The 24,379-nt window shown below is 42.9% G+C and overlaps 1 protein-coding gene across 12 annotated transcripts in view; it reads left to right on the top strand.

Annotated features, from left to right (window-relative positions):
- Positions 1-21,395, top strand: part of KCNJ15 (potassium inwardly rectifying channel subfamily J member 15) — a 45,345-nt gene extending 23,950 nt beyond the window's left edge. For 2 of the 12 annotated variants that reach the window (XM_053565614.1, XM_053565610.1), the window contains exons 2-3: positions 17,317-17,406; positions 19,726-21,395. In XM_053565614.1, the coding sequence (XP_053421589.1) occupies positions 19,744-20,874 (1,131 nt within the window). In that variant the 5' untranslated portion in view covers positions 17,317-17,406; positions 19,726-19,743 and the 3' untranslated portion in view covers positions 20,875-21,395. Of the gene's footprint in view, positions 1-2,263; positions 2,304-2,438; positions 2,607-2,766; positions 2,860-4,530; positions 4,684-5,270; positions 5,500-5,598; positions 5,623-12,803; positions 13,341-15,873; positions 17,213-17,316; positions 17,407-19,725 lie in introns of those variants that run through there. The other 10 variants (XM_053565616.1, XM_053565608.1, XM_053565615.1 and 7 more) reach the window with 10 other exon arrangements.
- Positions 21,396-24,379: the final 2,984 nt, after the last annotated feature.

Here is a 24,379-nt window from a genome sequence, read left to right as displayed (position 1 = left end):
AAGTGGAGTGGTGGGCAGAGGACTCACTCCCTAGGGTGAACAGTAGTCACCCAGCCATCGAGAGACAGAGGCAATATGGCCCTTCTTTCCCCTTTAAAACTCTTCTACACACCTACTGATTCTGCTCCCCAAAGCTCGGCTTAGCAGGGAAAGGCATTTCCCTTAGAGGAGCTCCTGGCCTCTCCCCACAACCCTAAGACAAGCATTTTAGCCTTCCTCATTCCACGGGTTTTATTACCAGTGACCCGGAGGAAATAGGAGACAGCACACAGCACAGACATGAGGCATTACCAAGGTCTCTCTACTGGTCCTATTTCTAATTTCACCCCCTGAAAGTTGGATTTCTTGACTTAAAATAGAGGTAAAGACAGAGGCAAGGAAAAGCATTAGGAATGGACTAACTGGGCTCTAATATAGGGACCTACTCACTTCAAAAATGGCATATTTAATGGTCTTCATTCTGCCTCATTGTCTTTAATCAGTTTTGACCACATTGCGAGGGTGAGCAGAACAAGTTCCAGGGGGCTGCATCCTGTTTCTGATGCTGGGGACCCAGTTTCAGAGGAAGCACCTGTCCAACTTCACCATGTGTCCCTTTGCACTGACACCAGTTACATGTACTCTAGAAGATTTAGATATTTGAAATTTGAAAACTTTTTGCAACCACTATCGTATAGTACAAACTGGCTCCAAAATTAAACTGTTATATAAATAGTTCAAATTGGACTAGTCTTTTCAACATTGTAATGGGGCACTAAAACATGAATTAATTGTAGGATAGACCTTGTGAATTAAGAGATTCATTTTATTCAGTCAATAATGTGCATGTGTGTGTTATTTTTCTTTTCTTCCTTTGGAAGAAGCACATTGGCAACCCACTGGCTCCCAGCACTTGGGGATCCCCCAGGATGAGAGTGGAGGGAGGTGGCTGGTGTTAGTCAGATGGATGAGCCTCCTGACTTAGCACTCTTTTACTCACGGTCAGCACGGCAGGAACTCTGATGACCAGGAGTGGTCAAGAACTTGGTTTCCAGCTATGCTTCCCATACGGGAAGTTCCCAGATATGAGCCAAACACTGGAAAAGAATTGCTGACTCCAGGATCATTTTGTAATGCTGTATGGTGACTTATAAACAGTGCTTTTTTTTTAAACGAAGTCTGCTAATGACCTTGAACTTTCTCCTTGAGGTAAAGCCTTATATCCAGCAAGCTCCTTAGAACCCCTTGCTTAACATTTCCATATAAGAGAAGTCACCCTTCATTATACCCTACAACATATACTTATGGAATGAATGACCTTCTCTTCTACCTGTCTGGGACGATGCTAGTTATGGAAGAAATGAGAACATAGCGACTGGAACCATGCTCAGGGCTCTGTGTTGTGTTGTCCAGTGAAGTAACCGAGCACTTCTCAAAGTATGTGAAGCACCTGCAGCCTCAGCATCACGTGGGAGCTTGTCAGCAATTCAGGGTCTCCGGACTCAGCCAGACCTTCTGAATAAGAGCTTGGATTTCAAATGACCCCTAGAGAATTTGTATACGAGTTCTATAAGCATTGGTCTAAAGCAATGAACGCAAAAATTTGTAGTCACCTTCTCTCTCCCCATGCAAAAGAATACACAGGGACACGTGGGCACACTGGATACACTTTTTGTCCTGCACGCTAGCACATTACATACATTTAAAAATACGCATAAGATAGAAACAGAAAGGGATGAAGCAGAAACTAAATTTGAATAGCTCCATTATTTTGTTACTGAACAAGCTTGGATTCCCAGCATGCCACACACTGGACACACCAGGTGTGAAGGAGCAGATAGCGAAAGGAAAGGAATCTCAGGACCGTTCGTCCATGAAGGGCTGTGTACTTAGGGCCTTTGGAGCCATGAAACACACATGGAGTGTAATTGGTTGGGTTAAATTGAATATATTTGGATTTTGTTGGTTTTGTCAATTTGAGAAATGTGTGACTAATTTTCTCCTGTAGGTAGGATATTGTAGGACATTCTTTATGTTAAGATTCAAAACAGGAAGTCTAAATCTTTATTTCTGGTTTGATCATTCACATCAGTGAAGTGTATGACCCTCCCCCCACCGCAACAATGTACCCAGCTGTGGCCTGGATTCCTCTCTGGCCTATGGCACTGTGTGCAGTGTCTTGAAATGAGCCACACTGCTGATAAATCTGGGCAGCTCTGAGTCCAGAGATCATTGCCGCCATATGGTTTTATCACCAGGTATGGACCAGGCACTAAGGCAGAGGGAGGATCAAGAGAACTGCCTGGTGCTAGAGGAGACAACAGGTGAGCGGGGCTTTGAGGGATGAGTAGAAGTTTACCAGGGACAGGGTCGAGAAAGAACACAGAGTGAAGGACCTGCCCCAGCAAAGGCACTGACAGAATCTGCTTTGTCAGCAATCCCCTTGGGCGAAGTGTAGACTCTTCTCATTCAGCGAAATCAAACATCACATTGACATGAAATAACAGCCCAGCACACTTAACTGAAAACCAGGTTCTTGGATTTGTGCAAGTAAAACATCTCTGAGAGTAAATGATTTCATCAGATTTGGCTACGACAGCATGTGGAAAGTTTCTCTGCACGACACAGTGAGTACCTTCTCATTTACAGTAAAAGCCGGAGTTCTTGGAAACAGTCTATGCTGGGGAAATTGAATTTTCAGATTAACTGCATAAAAATGGAATGGCTAGGTGATAATCCTGTCTAATTTTATTTTCCTTCAGAGAGATAACTGCTGTCAACATTTCAGAGGCACTTTATTTTAATCTTACCTAGACAGAAAAATAGGGAGAAAGAGAGCAGTTTGCCATGATTTCTGAACCCTGAGTAATATTTCAACCTGTAAGTATTTTCTAAATCTGAAACCATTTCCAAGTCTTGGTGATCCAGATTGCTGCGAATATTTTAACATTATAACCAATGCAGGGGACACTCTGGCACGCGATTCTGTGGTGTATTTCTTATTAATTCTTAGAAGTAGAATTACTGTGTCAGAGCCTATCAGTCAAGAATTTAAAAGTTTAAGTAGGCATTGTCTAATTGCTGCCCTGTATTAAAAGCTGAAATTCCTCTATGAAGTTATTCATTTCTGCCTGCTTGTCAGTTGCCGTGTCTTTTGACGTTTTTGGTAATTTGTTAGGTGAAAGGTGAGTCCCTGGTACTTTTGTATTTCTTGGACTGGGGCCTCCTGCTCTGCCGGGCCCCAGGACTGCCCAGGACTCGGTCTGGGGCTGCTTCGTCCACACTCTGCTGTCTAGGGCAGTGATTTTCAACCTGTGTGCAGCAGCTGACTGGTATGTCATGATGAGATCTTAGGTGTGCTGCAAAAAATTTAAAGCCCATTAATTAAATCATTTTTGAAAGAAGTTCAAAGCACATTCTTTTTTTTTTTTTTTTACTCATTTTTTTGATAAACATAATTTAAGAGTGCCATGGAAATGTATAGGTTCAAGTGTTCTGTGAGATTAAAAAAAGGTTGAAAAACACCGCTGTAGGGGAAACTCATCCACTTCTGTGGTTCAAATTTCATTTGTAGACTCAAGCAAAGGTGTCCCTCCTGCACAGCCCTCCCTACTGAGCCAACTTCCGTGCAGCCCTCCCTACATGGACCCAACTTCTTACCACTGTTTTGGTGTCTCCCAGGCAGCTGCCAGCACTCACCCGCATACCTGGACCCTGGATCTCACCCCTAAGGCTGAGTCAGGATTATGTACAAGACTCTACACTGACATAGTATCAAAACCTCTAAACAACCCGCGGTCTAATCACACATGCATGATTTTTAAATTACAGAGGAAGATCAGTGTCCTCTGAATCAGTGAAATCAGCTCCACTCCCAGCCCACCTCATGGCCGTGCTGGAAAGCCAAGAGTCACTCTGAAACCTTGTCTCCTCACTACACCCACCCCCAACATCCCTGCCCCAATGTCCCCTGTGGGAGATGTCTGTCGACTCCATCTGGATCCTTTCAGACGCCTGGCTTCTCTCAAGCTACTAACACGTTCGTGTCTGTGCATCAGGGATTTCAGTTTAGATCACTGAAGGCACCGAGGATGTCCCTTTCCAGTCAATTCTCCACGCCGTGCCAAAAATGATAAAAATGATCACTTTACAAAGCAAGATGAATCCTGAGACTAAGACTTGAGTTGCTCCTCATGCTCCTAAGATGAAGGGGAAGGTCTTTGAGGAGCCCCCCAAACACTGAATGGCATGGCTCTGCCCCTGTCGGGACCTGATCCTTTCTCTCCCGCCTGCCCCTGACCCTCCCCACTTCCCACACTCTGTGCCCACCCAGGCCTTTGCAACCACCACGTGTCCCTCTGCCCCGACACTCACTTCTCCCCCACCTGCCGAAGTGCTGTTCAATCTTCACTCCTCTACTTAAGGCCATCCCTCAGGGAAGCCTCCAGGAACCCCAGACTAGGGCGCAGGCTACACTGAGTGTTCTTACCTCTCATTCACCTTCGACCTTCTCCCTAGTTCTTCCCACCAATGTCTTTAAATCTCCTCTCTAATGCTGCGTTTAACAGCTCTCTTCCCTATCACAAACTAGCTGACAGCAAGGACTGAGTCGATCTTAGAGGTGCTTTCCCAGCATCCTGCCCAGCGGTGGGGCCCAGTAAGTTCTTGGACCATGAATGAATGAGTCAGTGAGTGAATGTCAAGGTATTGAAATGTCTTTTCAACTTTTTAACTTTTTTTAAAATTGTATGTTTACAAACATTGCCCATTTAGGGGATGAAGGTTCTTATTGATTTATGAGAATTTTTTTTATGAGAACTTTATATAATCAGACTATTAACCCTCTGCTGTTCATCTAAGGTAAAGAAACGTATTTATTGATTTCTTTCAATAAATCATACTTCGTGTTTCACTTCTTATAAGGATATAATGATAGTAGCTAACCCTTGAATAGTAATTAGCCTGAACAGGCAGAGTTTTAGTGTACTTTATATATTTTTACCTCACACTATTTGATGAGGTCTAGAAATTATTATTATTGCCATCCTGTGCCTGAGAGAACTGGGCCTCAAAGGAGTTGAGAAAGTCATCCAGGGTCACCCAGTGAGCGCTAACAGAGACAGGGTCCGGTACTCTTAATCTTTAAACTACACCACCGCTGAAGAAGTGTTTGGTTTTTCTGGGTTTTGTTTTTTTTAATTAAGTACTGAGGAGGTAATGTTCAACCTGGCCTTTGAAGGACAGGTGGGAGTTAACCAAGAGAGGGTGAGAGTGAAGAACCTTCGGGAAGGACTTGCACACATCGAGATGGGGCACGGGCAGCTGGGGAAGGACAGGTGTGCCAGGCTCTCCCCAAAGCCAACAGAGCCCGAGAGGGAGGGAAAGTGGAGCTTAAAAGCGGCCTTTTGGCTTTTGAAGGTGTTCAGGACTTGTCTGGTCAGCAGTGGAGCCACGGGAGGCTTTGTAAGAGGAAGGATTGTCTGAATTAGCACTCTGGATGACTTGGCTTTCTTTTTCCTGGTAAGACTTATGATGAAACCACAGTAAGAGAAAGTTACATGTGACTGAGTAGAATATTAACTATAAAAGTCCGTTTCTAATTCTGAGAAATGCTACAGAAAGAATGTGGAGACCAAGAATTGCGTATGTATCTGAGCTTTCTGTTCTTTCCTCCTTTGTCTTCACGGCAGATGAAACTGTACCATGACTCTAGGGTAGAGGATGCTGGATAGTCTCTTTGCTGGTATTTTGTTCCAATTGTGTGAGCAGTGACGTAATGCTCATTACTAACATGAGTGCCGTGATAATGTCCTGTTGGAAAGGGAATTGTGATTCTAATTGCAAAGTGCCTGGGCAATTTTTATAAAAGGCACAGTATCTGAGGTGGCTAGCTGTTAAAAATGTCAGTCAAGGTGCATTCTATAGGGGGTCTGATTCTGTGACATTGGTGGAGTTACTGCATTTGGAAACCCCATCCCCAGGCAGATGTAATCCCAGGTCCATTGAACCCGGAGAAATCATGGAGGGCCCATGATCTCAGATAAGGGAAAAGGAGAAGTTTATTTCTAATAACCTCTACCTAAACTTAGTATTTTCTCCACTATGAATGTGTACAACAAGCCACATTTATGCTGATTGCAAGTGTGACTTTATCATGGCAGGTAGGAATCACAGACCTTTGAATAGTTATACTAACTGCAAGTGTGACTTTGTCCTAGGGGGTAGGAATCACAGACCTTTGAATAGTTATACTAACTGCACGTGTGACTTTGTCCTAGTGGGTAGGAATCACAGACCTTTGAATAGTTATACTAACTGCAAGTGTGACTTTGTCCTAGTGGGTAGGAATCACAGACCTTTGAATAGTTATACTAACTGCAAGTGTGACTCTGTCCTAGTGGGTAGGAATCACAGACCTTTGAATAGTTATACTAACTGCAAGTGTGACTCTGTCCTAGTGGGTAGGAATCACAGACCTTTGAATAGTTATACTAACTGCACGTGTGACTCTGTCATAGTGGGTAGGAATCACAGACCTTTGAATAGTTATACTAACTGCAAGTGTGACTCTGTCCTAGTGGGTAGGAATCACAGACCTTTGAATAGTTATACTAACTGCACGTGTGACTTTGTCCTAGTGGGTAGGAATCACAGACCTTTGAATAGTTATACTAACTGCAAGTGTGACTCTGTCATAGTGGGTAGGAATCACAGACCTTTGAATAGTTATACTAACTGCACGTGTGACTTTGTCCTAGTGGGTAGGAATCACAGACCTTTGAATAGTTATACTAACTGCACGTGTGACTTTGTCCTAGTGGGTAGGAATCACAGACCTTTAAATAGTTATACTAACTGCACGTGTGACTTTGTCCTAGTGGGTAGGAATCACAGACCTTTGAATAGTTATACTAACTGCAAGTGTGACTCTGTCCTAGTGGGTAGGAATCACAGACCTTTGAATAGTTATACTAACTGCAAGTGTGACTCTGTCATAGTGGGTAGGAATCACAGACCTTTGAATAGTTATACTAACTGCACGTGTGACTTTGTCCTAGTGGGTAGGAATCACAGAGCTTTGAATAGTTATACTAACTGCACGTGTGACTCTGTCCTAGTGGGTAGGAATCACAGAGCTTTGAATAGTTATACTAACTGCACGTGTGACTCTGTCCTAGTGGGTAGGAATCACAGACCTTTGAATAGTTATACTAACTGCAAGTGTGACTCTGTCATAGTGGGTAGGAATCACAGACCTTTGAATAGTTATACTAACTGCACGTGTGACTTTGTCCTAGTGGGTAGGAATCACAGACCTTTAAATAGTTATACTAACTGCACGTGTGACTTTGTCCTAGTGGGTAGGAATCACAGACCTTTGAATAGTTATACTAACTGCAAGTGTGACTCTGTCCTAGTGGGTAGGAATCACAGACCTTTGAATAGTTATACTAATTGCACGTGTGACTCTGTCCTAGTGGGTAGGCATCACAGACCTTTGAATAGTTATACTAACTGCACGTGTGACTTTGTCCTAGTGGGTAGGAATCACAGACCTTTGAATAGTTATACTAACTGCAAGTGTGACTCTGTCATAGTGGGTAGGAATCACAGACCTTTGAATAGTTATACTAACTGCAAGTGTGACCTTGTCCTAGTGGGTAGGAATCACGGACCTTTGAATAGTTATACTAACTGCAAGTGTGACTCTGTCATAGTGGGTAGGAATCACAGACCTTTGAATAGTTATACTAACTGCAAGTGTGGCTTTGTCATAGTGGGTAGGAATCACAGACCTTTGAATAGTTATACTAACTGCAAGTGTGACTCTGTCATAGTGGGTAGGAATCACAGACCTTTGAATAGTTATACTAACTGCAAGTGTGACTCTGTCATAGTGGGTAGGAATCACAGACCTTTGAATAGTTATACTAACTGCACGTGTGACTTTGTCCTAGTGGGTAGGAATCACAGAGCTTTGAATAGTTATACTAACTGCACGTGTGACTCTGTCCTAGTGGGTAGGAATCACAGACCTTTGAATAGTTATACTAACTGCAAGTGTGACTCTGTCATAGTGGGTAGGAATCACAGACCTTTGAATAGTTATACTAACTGCACGTGTGACTTTGTCCTAGTGGGTAGGAATCACAGACCTTTGAATAGTTATACTAACTGCAAGTGTGACCTTGTCCTAGTGGGTAGGAATCACAGACCTTTGAATAGTTATACTAACTGCAAGTGTGACTTTGTCATAGTGGGTAGGAATCACAGACCTTTGAATGTCTGTCTCATGACAGTCTTCAGAGATCTTGAAATAAGCATTTCTGTTCACCACTCCTTCAAAATGTAAGCTTTTATTTATGTTCGAAAAACAAGTACATTTTTTTTCAATGAGTTAGTGCATTTGAGTATGTCTTCTATATTATTTTATCTATTTAAGCACTTTATTCTGAGAAAGTAGTCATATGTCTCAGTACAAAGGACCATAAGAAAAAATTTTTAAGAAACTCTGAGTTAAAATTTTAAAGATGAGACTAGCTCCTTGGACTGTCTGATATCTCTGATAAACCCCCACCCCACGATGATTACATTTGCTTTCAGCGTTCCCAGTACTTGGAAAATCTGAGTTGCTTTTCTTTTAAGAACGGTACCTTTACCTTGGACCTTGTCCGTAAGGTTTCTGGCCTTCTGAACTACTTTTGTGTATGCATATTTGCTCTTCCCCAGGGATGACAGATTTTTAGCAAGTAAAAATGTGCTATATAGATACAGCTAAATGATTGGACATACCTATTTATGAATTTCAGATAAACAATAAATACTTTAAGTATAAGCCTATGTCAAATATTGCGTGGGACATACTTACACTAAATATATTTGATAATCGTCTGAAATTCAGATTTAACTGGGAATCTTGTACTTAACTGGAGACTCTACAAAACACAAAAATTGGGCCAATGGCCCTCCAGCTAATTAACAACAGATGGTTAGAAAGTATTTTCTTACACTGTTTAGTGATGGAGATTAGTGAACTGCCAAAGGTCTTGGGTTTTGATTGAATGTGAATGTATTTTGAAGTCTGAACTTTCTTTTTATTGCTCAAAGATCTCAAGCATCTGTGTTTTCAACTTGGGAACAAGCAAAGAACGCAAAACTATTACCTGTCCTTAGAGTAATTTGACCACAATCCAAGAATTTTGGTATTAACTGTGCTCTCCTGAGATCCTGTAGATCCAGTTTCTGTATCAGAGAAATGTGCTCAAAGTTTAGACTGACAGTGAAACTGGATTTTGAAACTTTTTGACACTTGTCCCGTTGTTAAGTTGGTTCCAAACTAAGCAAAAGTCGTAATTTCCATTGTCTGGGCTGAGATTCCAATCATGATAATAACAAGTATGAATATCAACAAAGAGAAGAATTCCACCCCCACGTGCAGGGGAATCACACCACAATCCACTCACCACTGAGCTGTAGAAACCAATGATTCCAAATTTATTTTAAACCAAAGAAAAATTAGTCAACAGGGAAGCCAGAAAATCAAGCCAGCCTGAAATTGGCACCTGTGTGTATAATGTGCTTTCTACATCACTACGCTTTCCTCACGGTCAAAAATACCATGATTGTGAGGCAAAGAGATAAATACCAGTCCTAAAAGGTGATCAACTCCGTGTCCTAGTAAGACAGAGATTTCTTTAGAGGGAAAAATCAATTTGAAATGTTGCAGATTATACAATGATGCATCATAATTCCCAAGTAACTTTTCAAAGTCATACAGAGATAGGAATTAATGAAAATAAACATCCTTCTTTGCTTCCTACTTGTTTTTTCCCCTTTAAATACTTCAACTATGCCCAGTTTGAGTTTCATGAAAGAAAATACTTGTTTCTCTGCAAGTTCTGTCTGCAAAAAGTCAGATACCTTCCATTGTGACTTTGTCGGGTGACAGACAGAGCCGAGTCTTTCCTTTTCCTTAACCAAATCATTCTGTTTTGAGCCACCGTCTCCTTTGTGTTAAATGTGAACAAATCTAGACAAGAATAATGAGACTCTATGAGCTAGATGAAGAAATCTCTTTCCTGAAGAGAAAATTGGGGGCAGTGCATCAGGGAGGCTACTGCCGTATAATCCACCTCCCCCACGCTGCCCCCGCCACCTCCAGACATAAACTTTCCTGTTTCATCAGTCATCTCACAACAATGCACGTCCAAGCCCTGCTGTGATTAGAGGGGAGAATATGCTTATTACCCGAGTTCTTCACGTGTTGGAGCGGGGCGAGATCAAGGGTGGTAAACCAAAGGAAATTTCCATTTGCTCTCAGCTGCTGTGCGTTCTTACGCTATAGGAAAGTTAGCTGTTATTAAATAATAATGTTCAGCTGAAGTTGGTCACTCGTAACAACAGACAGATGTATAATGTTTTATTTGGGTTAGCCAGCTCTCTCACAAATAAAGGGCCTGAAATTAAACTGGCTTTACCAAAATATTCAGCAAATGATACCTTTGACTTATTCCAGTGCTCAGAGTCCTTGCCATGGAAAATGGAAAATGAGTCTCCTGTTGAACCCAGTATCTGTTTAAACTTGTCTTTGCCGAGTATAGAAAGGCTGGTGTTCTATGGGATGGAAAAAAAAAAAAAAAGTATAAAGAATCTGCATTGAGGAATAAAGGGTATAACTATGCAAACCACATTTAGAGATGGAAAAGGATTTTTTTAGTACTTCTGGAATTTGAAACAATAATAATGGAATGAAAACATAGGAAAAAGGCTACATATTTGACCACAGAGGCAAATTGGATCATTAGATGCCCACATGCAATGCAAAAGTGGGGTTTTTCTGTGAAGGAGTAGTGGTTGCTTTTTCAATGTGTAATAGGGCAAAAGAAAGCCCTTTCTGATTCACCAGGCTGTCACTGGCTACATAACCTTTTGCTGTATCGCAAAAAAATTGAGGGGCGTTTTGTTGTTCGTTTTGTTTTTTAAGACAAGTTCTTGAGAAGCACCCCCAGAAATTCTGGCGTGGTAGCTCAGCTGTGAGTGTGCATTTCTGATGGTGCTGCGGATGCAGTTGGGTGGGTAGGGGGTGGTCACACCGTCCCGTCTGCCCTGTCCCCAGTGTCCTGTGAGATGGATAGCTCATGCCAGGATAAGCCACAACAGCAAAGAGAGATCCCTGCCCACAAAGTGGACTAAGTATCACAAAACGTGTTTCTGGTTCTCAGCTTGTTACTGGCTCAGTCACCTTGAATAAGTCACCCAACTTTTCAATCCTTTCTCCCCCAGAAATAAAGTGTACAGTTTAGACCAAATCAGCGCTTCTCAAAGTGTTAGCAAATGTCAGAGAAAGGACAAACACGCATCCATAGATTTATGTTGTTAAGCAGGTTTCTTAACTGTAAGACTTTTCAGAACTGGTAATTACAAGTGCATAGTGTGAATCTCAAAACAAGTGATCCTCAGGTCCCCCAGCCTATGCCCTCCAGGCCCTGGACTTGGGCGCTCCCACCAGCCTCCGTGCTCTCAGCTAGTGCAATGCTGAAAGCTACTCCAAGACAACCCCATCATCCAAGGAAGAAACTCAGGAGTAATTTTCAATCAATCGCTTTCTTTTCCCCCAGCAATTAAGACAATACACCTGAACTTTTATGCCCCAGAAAACTCTTCCTGACTAGCTGGAAACTCTACCTGGCAGCTAGAGAACTTGTATGTTTAGCCCCGTGCACTTTCTCCTCCTTTTATGCCAGTGTCTGAAAGTCGTGGGGATGAATTCTAGACAACCTAATGTCTTCACTTGTTCATTTTCTCCGTATTCTATACACCTCACTAAGTGGTGAAGAGTGTAGGTCATGGTTTTCAAAGTGTAGTCCCAGATCTAGCAGCAGCAGCAGCATCTGGGAACTTATTAGAACTGCAGACCCCGCCAGGCCTGCCGAATCAGAGACTCTGGGTGGGACCCTGCCACCGTGGTTGTCATCGAGCCCCCCCATGATCCCCAGGCTCAGTGAAGCTAGAGACCCAGTGTTAGAGCAGAGCAGCAGCGGGGACTGTGTACCCAACATACCTGTGTCGTATCGCAGTTCTTAGGTCTGGAATATGACAATTAACAGCAGTATCTATGAAGCATTGCATCGGATAAGCAATGAACCCCCTACAGCCCTTTATTCCAGATCGGATGCTAACACATAGGGTGTGGGAACTGAATTGAAGCCCCATCACAGCGCACCACCAGAAGAGGCGCCCTTCGTGCACTGATTTAGATGATGTGGTTAGGGAGCGGCAGCCAGGAAAGCAGACATATCTGGTTTGCTAATGAGGTGCCCCTTTGGTAACTTTTTGAACATATGTAAATAATTTAATCTCTCTATGCTTAGTTTCCTCATTTAGAAAATAGAAGAAACACTTTCCTCACGTGGTAAAGATAAGGCTTCAATCAAATAGCATCTGCAATTGCTCTGGAAAATGCCTGGCCCCTTTTAAGCTGGCCCTTCTCAATGTCATATTCCATCAATGACATCATGGTAATGGCCCCCGGGACAGCCCCGTGGGTCTGTGTGATGACAGGTCACAAGGCTGCCACGTCCTAAAACCAGGGGCCTTCTTGCTCCACAAAGTATTGGAATGGTAGGATATGATGCCCTTATAACTTTCCCTGAAAACTTATCTTGCCATCATAAATTTAAATACTAACTTAGAAGTAATTTGATAAGAAGAATTGAAGGCTACGTTGTCCTTCAAGACCAGACAAATCAGTTTTCCTATTAGAATCTTGTTAGATTTGGACCCTTTCCCTATTTAGTATTTAGTCCTGTATACCAACATTGGAGTTTAGATTAGGAATATTTTCAGACTCATTTTCTAAATGCAGTACTGTTTAGGTCAGGCGTATAACCCCAAGATCAAGGATATGTAGTAAGGGTGTCTCTGTGGGCAGGTTTTCACTAAGATTTTCCTCCTGAAGAAACAACTCCTGGAACTGTGTGGCTTGTGGGAATGAGAAGTTTTTCTCACCTGTCTTACCAGTCAGGTATAGTTCACTTGGAGCTCAGCTCCGAGTTTCCCTCCTCCTACTCACCAGAAGAAGGGACAGCTGCACCTGAGGCCCATCTGAGTGCAGGGGCAGACCTGTGCCAGGAGGCCAGCATTTCTGGTCAGGCGTGGCGTGAGTCACTGCTGCTCACACTGCATCAACCAAAGCAAGCCACAGCCACGTGGCCACACCTGGCCCGAGGGAGCAAGCAGCACATGGCCCCACAGGCAGCCGGGAAGGCTCCTCTGTGGATGGGCCCAGCTCAGCCGTGCACTGAACAAGTACGAGCAACGTACAAACAACCACAGACGCCAAATCTGCCACAGCTCTGCCAGTAAGGTTCCAAGTTCATACCTCTAAAACGTAGATTACTGAGATGGAGGAAACCCTATTGCAAATGTGCAATAATCTGGATTCGCACTTCCCCCCAAATCCTTGTGATTCTCATGGAGAACCGTATGAAATTTCACAGCCTCCAAGGAGCTATCCTCTTTTTGAAGCCAGCCTCAGTTCTTGGTGGTCTGAGGGAAAGAGTGATCCTGCCGAAGGATCCTTCCTATTTCCCCAGGATATTAAGCATTGCCCTTGGGAATCTGCTGCGCATTACCCTTGGCTACTTTGCTCTTTTATGATGAACACACACCTTGTAAAGCCACCTGGGCAGAGCCATCCATGCCCTTGTCCGGCAGAGAAGTACTTCAGAACAGTCAGACCAGCCTGTGTGGCAAGTCCCAGGCTGCTCTCAAGAGCAGGGAAGGATATGGCACGAGGCCAACGCCAAAGGTCTCAGTACATGTGTTTGTGTGGCCAGAGTCACAGGATCCAAAGGAGCAGAGCTAAGCCTCGCTGGTTTTATTTTAAATTGTTTTTAAACCTGTTGAGTTCAGTGAACCCCAAGAAGATTCTTGTGAAGCATTTTTTTCTACTTAATGTTTAAGCCTGTGTATACTTCAAGTGAAATTTAATACAGGTATTTTGAATTTGTGAACATGGAGAGAGAGATCTTTGAAAAATCAGTTTGTCAGAAACACTTGACATGCAAGAAAGCTTTTTAAGCAACTTTTCTTACAAATAGGAAGCGATGTTTCGTCAGAGCTTAAAAGCCAGATCCCTGCGTTCTAATTTTAGTGTGGAAATCCAAAGTTGTGATTTGATTCAGATTATTTTCATTCTTCTGTGCTTCATGTTTAGAGATGTGAGCTGAGATCTGTGGAGGTTTAATGGAGCAACTCTGATTTTGGGGAGATTTCGCCTCCCCATTTTTTTGTAAGTGATAATTATTTTTCTGTGGGTGCCTCTACTTTGTTGGCAGACCACGGGACACAGAAGGTCAGGAAGATTAAAAACCTTCAAAATGCGCCCCAACACAGTGCTTAGTTTTTATAAATTCTGTATTGTCCTTACTAGAAGAAAAAAAAAAAATTCAGGTGGCGCCTGGGGCTCAAAGGGTAGGGCTCAGGGCCCTATATGCCGGAGGTGGCAGGTTCAAACCCAGCCCCAGCCAAAAACTGCAAAAAATAATCCCTCTTAAGCTGAATTTATTGTCCTAAACAAAGCATTTACCCGACAGCTAGAAGGTCTCAGTTTGGGTACATAGAGGAAATTGGTATTGTGTAAACACGAGTTGGCTAATGAACGGGATCATTGAAAATTCTAGATGGGAATTAAAGATTTCTCTGTACTTAATTTTAGCAAATATTTTTACTAGAATGATTTATGTTATACTTAAATAATGTATCACATTTATATATTTAACATTAATTTTCTACATGTGTATAATATTTGTATTTCCCACAACATAGCATATTTATGTAACACTTGTGTATATGTTATAATTTTGGTCAGATTCTCCACACTGTTCTGCTTTAAGAAATTCATGGCCTGGGGCCCTGGGTAGCTGGCCTTCACCTGTAAGGACAGTGGACCCATACAAGCCTGAGAGTGAGGGAGCAGGTGGTCGAGGGCCTGTGTGAAATGGCGTTAGTGGAGAATGCTAAGAGACAGTGAGGTCACAGGGGCTTTATCAAGGGGGAAAGCATATGTCAGAGGGTGCCATCCCATGTGTGTTCCTGAGGTGACAGCACTAGCGTCCCCTGGGAACCTGTTAGACATTTAAGCTCTGGGTCTCACCCAAACCTACTAAATCAGAAACCCCAAGCCTTGCAGGTGATTCCGAGGTGGTTGAGCGGGAGCACAGAAGCCTGGTGGGGCGAGGGCGCCACATGCCAAGGGTGATGCTCCCCTCTCAGGGTTGGGAAGGTCCATGAAGCTCACTGGTGGAGAGCAGTTAGCAGAGTGGCCGGCATGTGGCGGTGTAAGCGCTGTCTACTTGTGATGGTTGTTGTTACTATTGACCTGAGCCTTTATTACTATTTTGCTTATCTAAACCTCATGTTATTTTGTTATTGATACTGTCACTAGTTATCTGCAGCTTCTTCCCCACTATGGACCCTGCTGGCTCAATCTTGACACCATTCTTACTCATTATTTACTCACATGTTTCTTCTTACTGATCCGATAACTATCTGGCCGTTTCCGGGTCGATTTCTCTCTGACGGGACAGCTCGTTCCAGCTCCGTGTGGCTTGTTTCTTTGATGGCCCATCCTTATAACACCTTCTTTCTTGGATAGAATTGTTTTCTTCTCTGTAGATGGCAATGAGAGCTCCCTTCCTGTTTTCCTCATTTTCATTATTTGGTCTCCAACACTGGAAGTGTGGTTTATACAGCTAAATACCTTGTCCCATGTGCCTACTATTTAGTTTTATTTCAAAATGTGTTTGTCTTTTTTTTTTCCTTTATCTCCAGAGCACAAATGTGACACAGCATAAGCGCAGTGACTCCACATCATGCTCTTTTACTGGCTTGTAGGAGGAGAGGGTAATATTGAGCTCTGCGTTCAATACTTTCAAGAATTTCACTTCAATAAAGAGATCATCATTCTAAGAATTACAATCCCACCCACAAGCTGGAACGATATAACAAAAACTGCAGAAACAAACACTATTTCAGGAGACTAAATAAAACTGTTAACATAGTGTGGAATATTGCTTTTCTGGGGGATTAAGAGCGTACAAATTAAGAGAAAACATTCTTCTATTTTTCTTCCCATTCTTAACGTTTGGGAAACTGTTGTTGTCCCTTAACATCTTAGAAGGTAAGCCAGACGGATTGCAGAATCATTAAGGGAAAGAAACTTAACACGGTGCATGATTCTATGAAATGCATACGTATCAATAATGAATAGATTTCACAAGAGAAGTCTGCTGAGGAATAAAATACTGTGAATTAAGAGCATATGATGAAGTGTAAACAATAAAGCCTATGGGTAAGATTGATGGATGCAAAGATACTGGGTCTTGATAAGAGCAATGACAAAGATGTCATTTGCCAAATGTACTGTGACCGCACAGGGTGGGCCCAGCCTACGAGAGGCTGTGCAGGTTGATAAGTGGGAAACTTTTCCTGTGAAAAGCACCCATTGTAAATATCTGGCGGGACAGGAAAGAATCATGAAGTGTATGTGAACCTGTGTGTGTGAGTGCCAGCAACGTGTGGGGACAGGTAGATAGGGAGGTGGATGATGACAGATAATAGATGATAGATAACAGATAAATAGATCAGGATACTTAGGAAGAAGCATTCAGGAAAAAAAGGATGCAAAAGACTCTCTTGAATGTAGAACAGATTACACGAAACTGTGAAGATCTCGGGTGGGGATTTTGTGATATACAGACAAGAACACTGGTCTACCTTGCAAAGACCTTGGATCTCATGCTCTCTCCCCAGACCCAGCTGCGAGACAAGAGCTAGCCCTCAGGCTCCCAGGTTTCAGCACCCTCCTTTGCAAAGTGTGTGTCCAGTCAGACAGTTCTGACAATCTTTTCCACTCTAACATTCTATGACTCAACAGTAGTAATGCATTTCCACAGGCGGTAAAAATATTCTAGACTCTTCCCTTCCAGCACTTACTGTTTACTTCCTCTGCACTTCCCTTTCCGGCCTCCCTGTGTGCTGGTCAGTTCATAGCTGGCCTCGGTGACAGTGTGTTAACCCTGTCATTCCAGGGTGTTTGACTACTGAGCTCCCTCCAGGGGCTGGGAATGCTACAGTGAAGGCTTTGGCTGGGATTCAGTTTCATTCTTAAAACATTCCTTGAGCCTTCACTCTATTCTGTGCACTGTGCCAGATTACCAGGGATTGGGAGGTAAATGCCACAGCCATGGCCTTTTAGCGAGTGGTTAGTGGCCTTTTTTGCTGGGGTGCTCTTAGTAACCACCTGTGAATACCACGTGTCCCTCTTTCTTTCAGGCAGTAGCAGAGTCCCATGGTAGCCAGGTGGGTGAAGGGGAGCGAAAACGTTTCTACCTGCCTTGAAGAAGACACCTGCTGACCTGCCAAGTGAGTGACCAGTTGGTAGACTGTTCTGAGGGCACTGGGCAGGACAGGGAGGGCGGAGGACAGAGAGGACTGTGGCACCTTTGACGGATGACTGCAGCTGCTCTCTTTCCCACAGAGAGACGCTGTGCCCAGCACACCCAGTGGCTCTAGGTGTCACTCCCTGGTTTATGCCCCCACACCCTGTTAGGAGGCACTTACCCCAACAAGAGGGTGTCAATGCCATGAACTCCCACACTAGACACACAGGCCTGCAGCCAGAAAGCCCTCAGCAGAAACAGGAAAAAAATCCAGCTCATCCGAAGCCTGGCCTGCTGCCACTTTGAAAAAGAGGTTAAAACAGAAACTTCATGGCACCTCCTCCATAAAAACAGAGCCAAGGTTTCCAGAATCTGGTGAAGGGCTGAGCTTGGCGCTTTCCTTGTGCCCGCAGGACACTCGTGTCTCACTCACTGGAAAACTTAAGCCTCTGTTTTTATTTCAGTGGATTGAATGGCATGCAGTTTCCCCGGCACTTTCTTTAAAAAACAGGAGTGCGTGCACTTACTTGCACAGGGCTGCACTTGTGTCTGGCGGGGCCCATGCTGCCTGTCTCTGTTTGGGCCATGCCAGCACTTCCTTTCCAAACCTTTGCTGCACTTATTTCCCTCTTCCTTATCCTGAGAAGTGTTACCGAGGGTATGATAGAGCCACATTCATCAATGTGCCCTGTACTTTTCTTCTAAAGTGTTTCCAGGGAACATGGAATTGGCTTCAAGGTAAACAATTCTGAATAACTTATGGCTCTTCTTTGAAACAAAAATGAAACAATGACTTTCCTTTCTAAGAAAAAGAAATCGTCATTTCAGGGGGGCATTTCATAAATGGCAGACTCTTTTTTTTCCTCCTCGTGGTCCCTTGTCTAAGGAGACACACTCTTAACCAACGTCACAGGAAATTTAAGTGCCCAACACACTCACTGGGTCCTGAAGAAGTATTCGCCTCTGATGGATACAATTTCCATTTCCCTGAAGGAATTTGCCCAGAGGATTACTTTCAAAACTTCTATTGAGATAATACTGCTCTAACAGAAAAGAGTATTACATGAATCATAAACCCCTTCTTAAAAGGGGGGAATTTTGTTTTGTTCTTAAAATAGTAATGAGATGGGGGGGAATGCCAGTCAGGTAGAGTTGCCTTGTAATCACTCACTTTATCTTTTTCGAGGAATGTGGGGGTAATTGATTTGAGTCACCAGACAGTACTATAAGATGTGGGCCAGCTTCATGGTCAGCTTGCTCCTGGCTGTTGACGCAGGCAGAGCATCCCCTGGGCTGAGCGTGGGAACCCCCAACTGCCTCTTGGTAGGTCTTTTCTGTTACAATGTTAGATGCCTCCACTTACTGACTTTTCCATTTGTTCTTTAAAATGATTTCTCATGCAGCTTCTACTCAGTTCTAAAGAATAAAGCAGAACTGTTGTGCCATAGCTAAATGTCATACCTAAAATGACATTGGTAGCACTTGTCTGGGAATAACTAGCTTATCGATGGAGCCATTAATAAAGCTTAATTACTTGCTATAAGTATGTTTAGCAACATACTTATCAAACATATGGTTGTTTGATAATTGAGTTATTTTCCTATGTCTCCAAAAATTAGGAGAGGTCATAGGTTCTAAATTATTCAAGGGGTTGGAGTGTGATTAAGTGGTATTACAAAGAATGTCATACAAAAAGTAGGTTTCAAAAAATTGTATTACTGCTAGCTGAGATTTTAAATTTTATATTATAGTAGTTTCCATTGCTCTATCAAAAATTACCTTATGGATGGTAGATTTTAGTTACATCAGTATTGATCTATGCTCAGTGAAATAATGTTTTTATTTCCTATATTGGGATTTATGATAGCTGAGTATAAATAAATGTTCATGTTACTCTGTGGGATAGATCTGTAAGAGCTATTATCACAAAAAGAAGCATAGCATCAGTTTTTGGAATGTGAGACTCTGCTTTGGCGCTCTGTCTCATTTAATTATCACAGAGACCACGAGGAGGAGGCTTAGCACCATTTCAAATAGGAGGGACCCAGAGAGGTTAGATGGTGATTCCATCACAGAGCCAGCAACCTGTAGTCAGCCTTGAGTGCTGGTTGGCCTTTCCCCAGAGGCTGTGTCCTTCACTCTGTCCTACCAGCCCCGAAGCACAAAGTCATTAATCTTGCCTTCAGAATTCTTCCTTCTTGCATACCTCCGTATAGATTCATACTTCCCAGGACTATTCTATTTTCCAGAAGTTTCTCCACATGTGACCATAATGAAATGTCTGTCTTCAACATTTCTTTAGGTGACCCTGAGGCTTTTGATGGATCCCATCCATGTCAGCATGTCCAGTGCCCCCCTGGTGAAGCACACGGCTGCAGGGGCTGGACTCAAGTCCACCAGACCCCGAGTCATGTCCAAGAGTGGGCACAGCAATGTGCGGATCGACAAGGTGGATGGCATCTACCTGCTCTACCTGCAGGACCTGTGGACCACTGTCATCGACATGAAGTGGCGGTACAAACTCACCCTGTTTGCCGCCACGTTCGTCATGACCTGGTTCCTTTTTGGAGTCATCTACTATGCCATCGCATTCATTCACGGGGACTTAGAGCCCAGTGAGCCTATCTCAAACCACACCCCCTGCATCATGAAAGTGGACTCTCTCACGGGGGCATTTCTCTTCTCCCTGGAGTCCCAGACCACCATCGGCTACGGCGTCCGCTCCATCACCGAGGAGTGCCCTCATGCCATCTTCCTCTTGGTTGCTCAACTGGTCATCACCACCTTGATCGAGATCTTCATCACGGGCACTTTTTTGGCCAAAATTGCGAGACCCAAGAAACGGGCCGAGACCATCAAGTTCAGCCACTGTGCGGTCATCACCAAGCAGAATGGGAAGCTGTGCCTGGTGATCCAGGTGGCCAACATGAGGAAGAGCCTCCTGATCCAATGCCAGCTGTCTGGAAAGCTCCTGCAGACCCACATCACCAAGGAGGGGGAGAGGATCCTGCTCAACCAGGCCACCGTCAAATTCCACGTGGACTCATCCTCGGAGAGCCCCTTCCTCATTCTGCCCATGACGTTCTACCATGTGCTGGATGAGACCAGCCCCCTGAGAGACCTCACACCCCAGAACCTAAAGGAGAAGGAGTTTGAACTCGTGGTTCTCCTCAATGCCACTGTGGAGTCCACCAGCGCTGTCTGCCAGAGCCGGACATCTTATGTCCCAGAGGAGATCTACTGGGGTTTCGAGTTTGTGCCTGTGGTTTCTCTCTCCAAAAATGGAAAGTACGTTGCTGATTTCAGTCAGTTTGAGCAGATCCGGAAGAGCCCAGATTGTACCTTTTACTGTGCAGATTCTGAGAAGCAGAAACTTGAGGAGAAGTACAGGCAGGAGGACCAGAGGGACAGAGAGTTGAGGACACTTTTGTTACAACAGAGCAACGTCTGACCACAGGTGTCGTCACAGTTTACGTCTACATGCCATTTCCACATCAGAACTCCCTCCCAACACAAAGGTTGCTGTGAAAATGAAAATGTGTAGACACACTCTGAAAAACTGGACGGACACACAAAAACCATCTCTTCCTTTGATCTGGTGTCTAAACAAGCATTTCCATGTTTGAGAGAGTTCTTTGCAAGGGCTTCATCTCAAAACTCAACTTTTCTAAAATGGGGCTACATTTCAAAGAACTTGGTATAAGGCAGTTGGAATAATGTCCTGTTGGATAAACAGACATTTAGCAAGGTTGATATGGAAAGTAAATGCATTTCTGGACAAGTACATGAGAAATAATATAAGGTATTTATTTAATCAATGTGGTTGATTGAAATGTGGTTCGGCATCAACTTATATCATTGTTTAAAAACATACTCTCTCTGTCCAAGCAGGGAAAATTTTATATATAATGATGGCTCTCTGATTATACCTAAAAAGAAACAGGGTATTACTAATAAAACAAAGTCATTCCATTTGTGCATTTCTTTAGTGGACTGAATTGTACGAAATGAAATTGCTGAGATGGGTCATTAACAGTTGTAGAAACATATGCAAATGCAGCTGGTGGGATTGTTCCCTCTAAGGTTTTTGTGGGAATGCACTCGTCTCTTTCTTTTCACAATGTGCCCCACAGACTGGCAGCATCAGTACCTTCTAGGAGGATATTAGCAACATAAATTCCCAGGCCCCTTCAGAGTCTGTCTCTTAACGAGACTCCCACATGATCTGTGTGCAAAGGAAAGCTGTGCTCTGGACAATATTCTGAAAGTCAATTTCTGAAGCTGTGTGGAAAAGAGACTCGTGTGGGTCCCATGCCCACATCACATCCACGTCTGTCTCTCTCTCTTCAGTCACTATGGTCCAGTATTCCTTGCAGCCAGTTTATTCCTTATTTTTTAAAATGCCTCACCCACAAAGGACCTGCATAGGTCGCCACGGACATCCAGGGCCAAAATTAAACTCTTGAGAGTTCTTGACAATACGAGAAGTTTCTCAGATGTTGAAGTGTATAAGATCAATGGGGCACAAACAGACTCTAGGATACTTGAACAAAATCTGACAATCTCATGACATTTAAAAGAATACCCTCACTACTAAATAAAGCTCATCTGAAGAGATAACACTTTGCCTCGGGCAAAATTAAGAGGCCTGGTATCCTACATTTCTTTGGGGCGGCAAATAAACTGTCTGGGATTGGTAAGACATCCCAAAGGTGACTTCTCATTTCATTCAGACCACAACAGATTTGGGTCCCCACTGAAGCTGTAGGTGACCGTGAATGTGCAGGCCCTGCACACAGATGCACACATACATGTGAGCCCACACGCACACGCATACACACGTACACACTTGCACACTTACTTGTCCACATGTGCTGGCTCTTCAAGCACAATTGTGGGAGTCATCAATGAAAGACCTTTGTGACTATGAGAGCAAGTCCCCCCAAATATGCTTATGTTTATTGTTTCTGTAAAAATATGAACATTGAGACTAACAGAAAATGAAGAACAGAATTCGGATTATTGGTGAAGGGATGATATAGATGACAGCAAATCAGTCCACATCCTGATGTGACGACATTTGCAAATGTCCTTCCATTAAACACTTAATGGATAAAACCTCTGTCCTGGAACTGAACTAATTTACATCAGACGAAAGTAAACATAATGGGGATCATGTTTGTAAAAGTTTAACAAACCATCTCACTCCACGCACAGAGGGAAGGGTTTGCCTCTAGTTATTCGGGAGGTTTGCTTTTTTCTTTTTTCTGTTGATAACTTTGTGGCAGGTTGCTTTAGATATCCATTTTTTAAAATATATTACATACTAGTATAGCTAGCTATGAATGCTTTTAGTCATTAGAGTTTTTTTTTAATTTGTATATTGTGGTATTATCAACAGGAAAATGATGCCCCTGGCATGTTTACAGCTTTTCTGCTGCACTATTAACTCTTTTCATAGGATTCGCATCAGTGCCAATTTGAATGTGATCCAGATTAGAAATCTTGGTCCTTTATATTGCATACGGTACATGATGTAGCATAAGATTCAGAATGTCTTTGTATGTTTACTTAGCATATTAGTTTTAGTAAATTTGGGAGTTTTGATTATCTGATCTTTTGTATTACACACAAAACAACTATGCAGAGTGTCTTAACAACTAGTACACATACTAGTCAATAAATCATATTATAACATAATAAATAGCCTTGAAGTTACATCTGATTTTAAACTTACCATTTTCCAGGTACACTTAACCGTTATTACTTTGTATAAAACACCCTCATGTTAGTATGCTAAAAAGGAATTCAGGTAGTAAACTTATTTGGCTATATCTGGTCGATCGTTTGGTTGAAACAGATTCATGCTCAATATTTCCATGAAGGAATGCTAATGAAGCTAATGAAGTATGCTTGACCACAAAAAGGCTTTTGAATTTTGAAACATTTCTGATGCCTTAGGCCTTCTCCATGAGACTATTCAAAAATGTTGCGCTCCATTTGAGAAGCCACAGGGTCAACAGCAGCAGATCAGTGTAATCTGTAGGCAGAGTCTTATTTCAGTAATTGAATCCGTGGTACTAACATGACACCTGCAGCCCAGGGTACCAGTTAGCCCAGCAAAGATTCACTCATTGTTCTTGAAAGTGACTTCGGGTTTCAATTGAGAAGCACATGCTGGTTCCCTTTTTACCACCAGGGAAATCACAACCCAGAAAAGAGTCTCTAGAAATCTAAAACAACTGGCTAAAGGTGAAAAGTGTCCCAAACTCGTGAACCAGACATTTAGACAAATTTAAATAACCAGTTTGATTGATTTTTATTTGAATTCAATTTCTGATTTTAATTAACTGTGATTTTAATATTACCAAATATGTTTTAAAAGTGGCATTTCTACTGTAGTATGGAAAAAATGTGGCCCTTCCATATACTTCAGTAGGATTCTTTATCCCTTATTGGATCCTCTGTACACTTGCAGAATCTGGAGGGAGAAGAAAAAAGGAAAGGCGGCGGGGGAGGGGGAGCTTTAGATCTTTGATTTTAGGGCTTGGTTCAGCACGTTCTCATTATCTGTCGGCGTCTCAGACAGTGGAACACACGGTGCGATGACGTCTCATTTTCTCAATCTTGGCTAGCTTCTCTTCACCTATTAAATTTTGAAAAAACTAATTTTGGATGGAGGTTATTTGATCATAGCTTTACATGATGTACTTTTTCTTTTATGAAGGTACAATCATTTCAAATCTTTATTTCCAAGTTCTGTTACGTGCACTCAAAATCCAGCTTCTGATTATTTGACTCTGGATAGGTCCAAGATACAAATTAATTTCCTTCCCCTGGAAATATTTACACTGGAAGGTCAAAAACATGTGGTCTTCTGGATCCATGAATGTAGCCTTTGACTGAATCCAAATTTTATAGGACAAATCCCTTGGGGATCTGGAGGGCCATGGGTA

Source organism: Nycticebus coucang, chromosome 16, assembly GCF_027406575.1.
Source record: "Nycticebus coucang isolate mNycCou1 chromosome 16, mNycCou1.pri, whole genome shotgun sequence".
NCBI classification, from domain to species: Eukaryota; Metazoa; Chordata; class Mammalia; order Primates; family Lorisidae; genus Nycticebus; species Nycticebus coucang.
The sequence above is the reverse complement of the archived record's forward strand: the minus strand, read 5'-3'. Positions and strand labels throughout refer to the sequence as shown.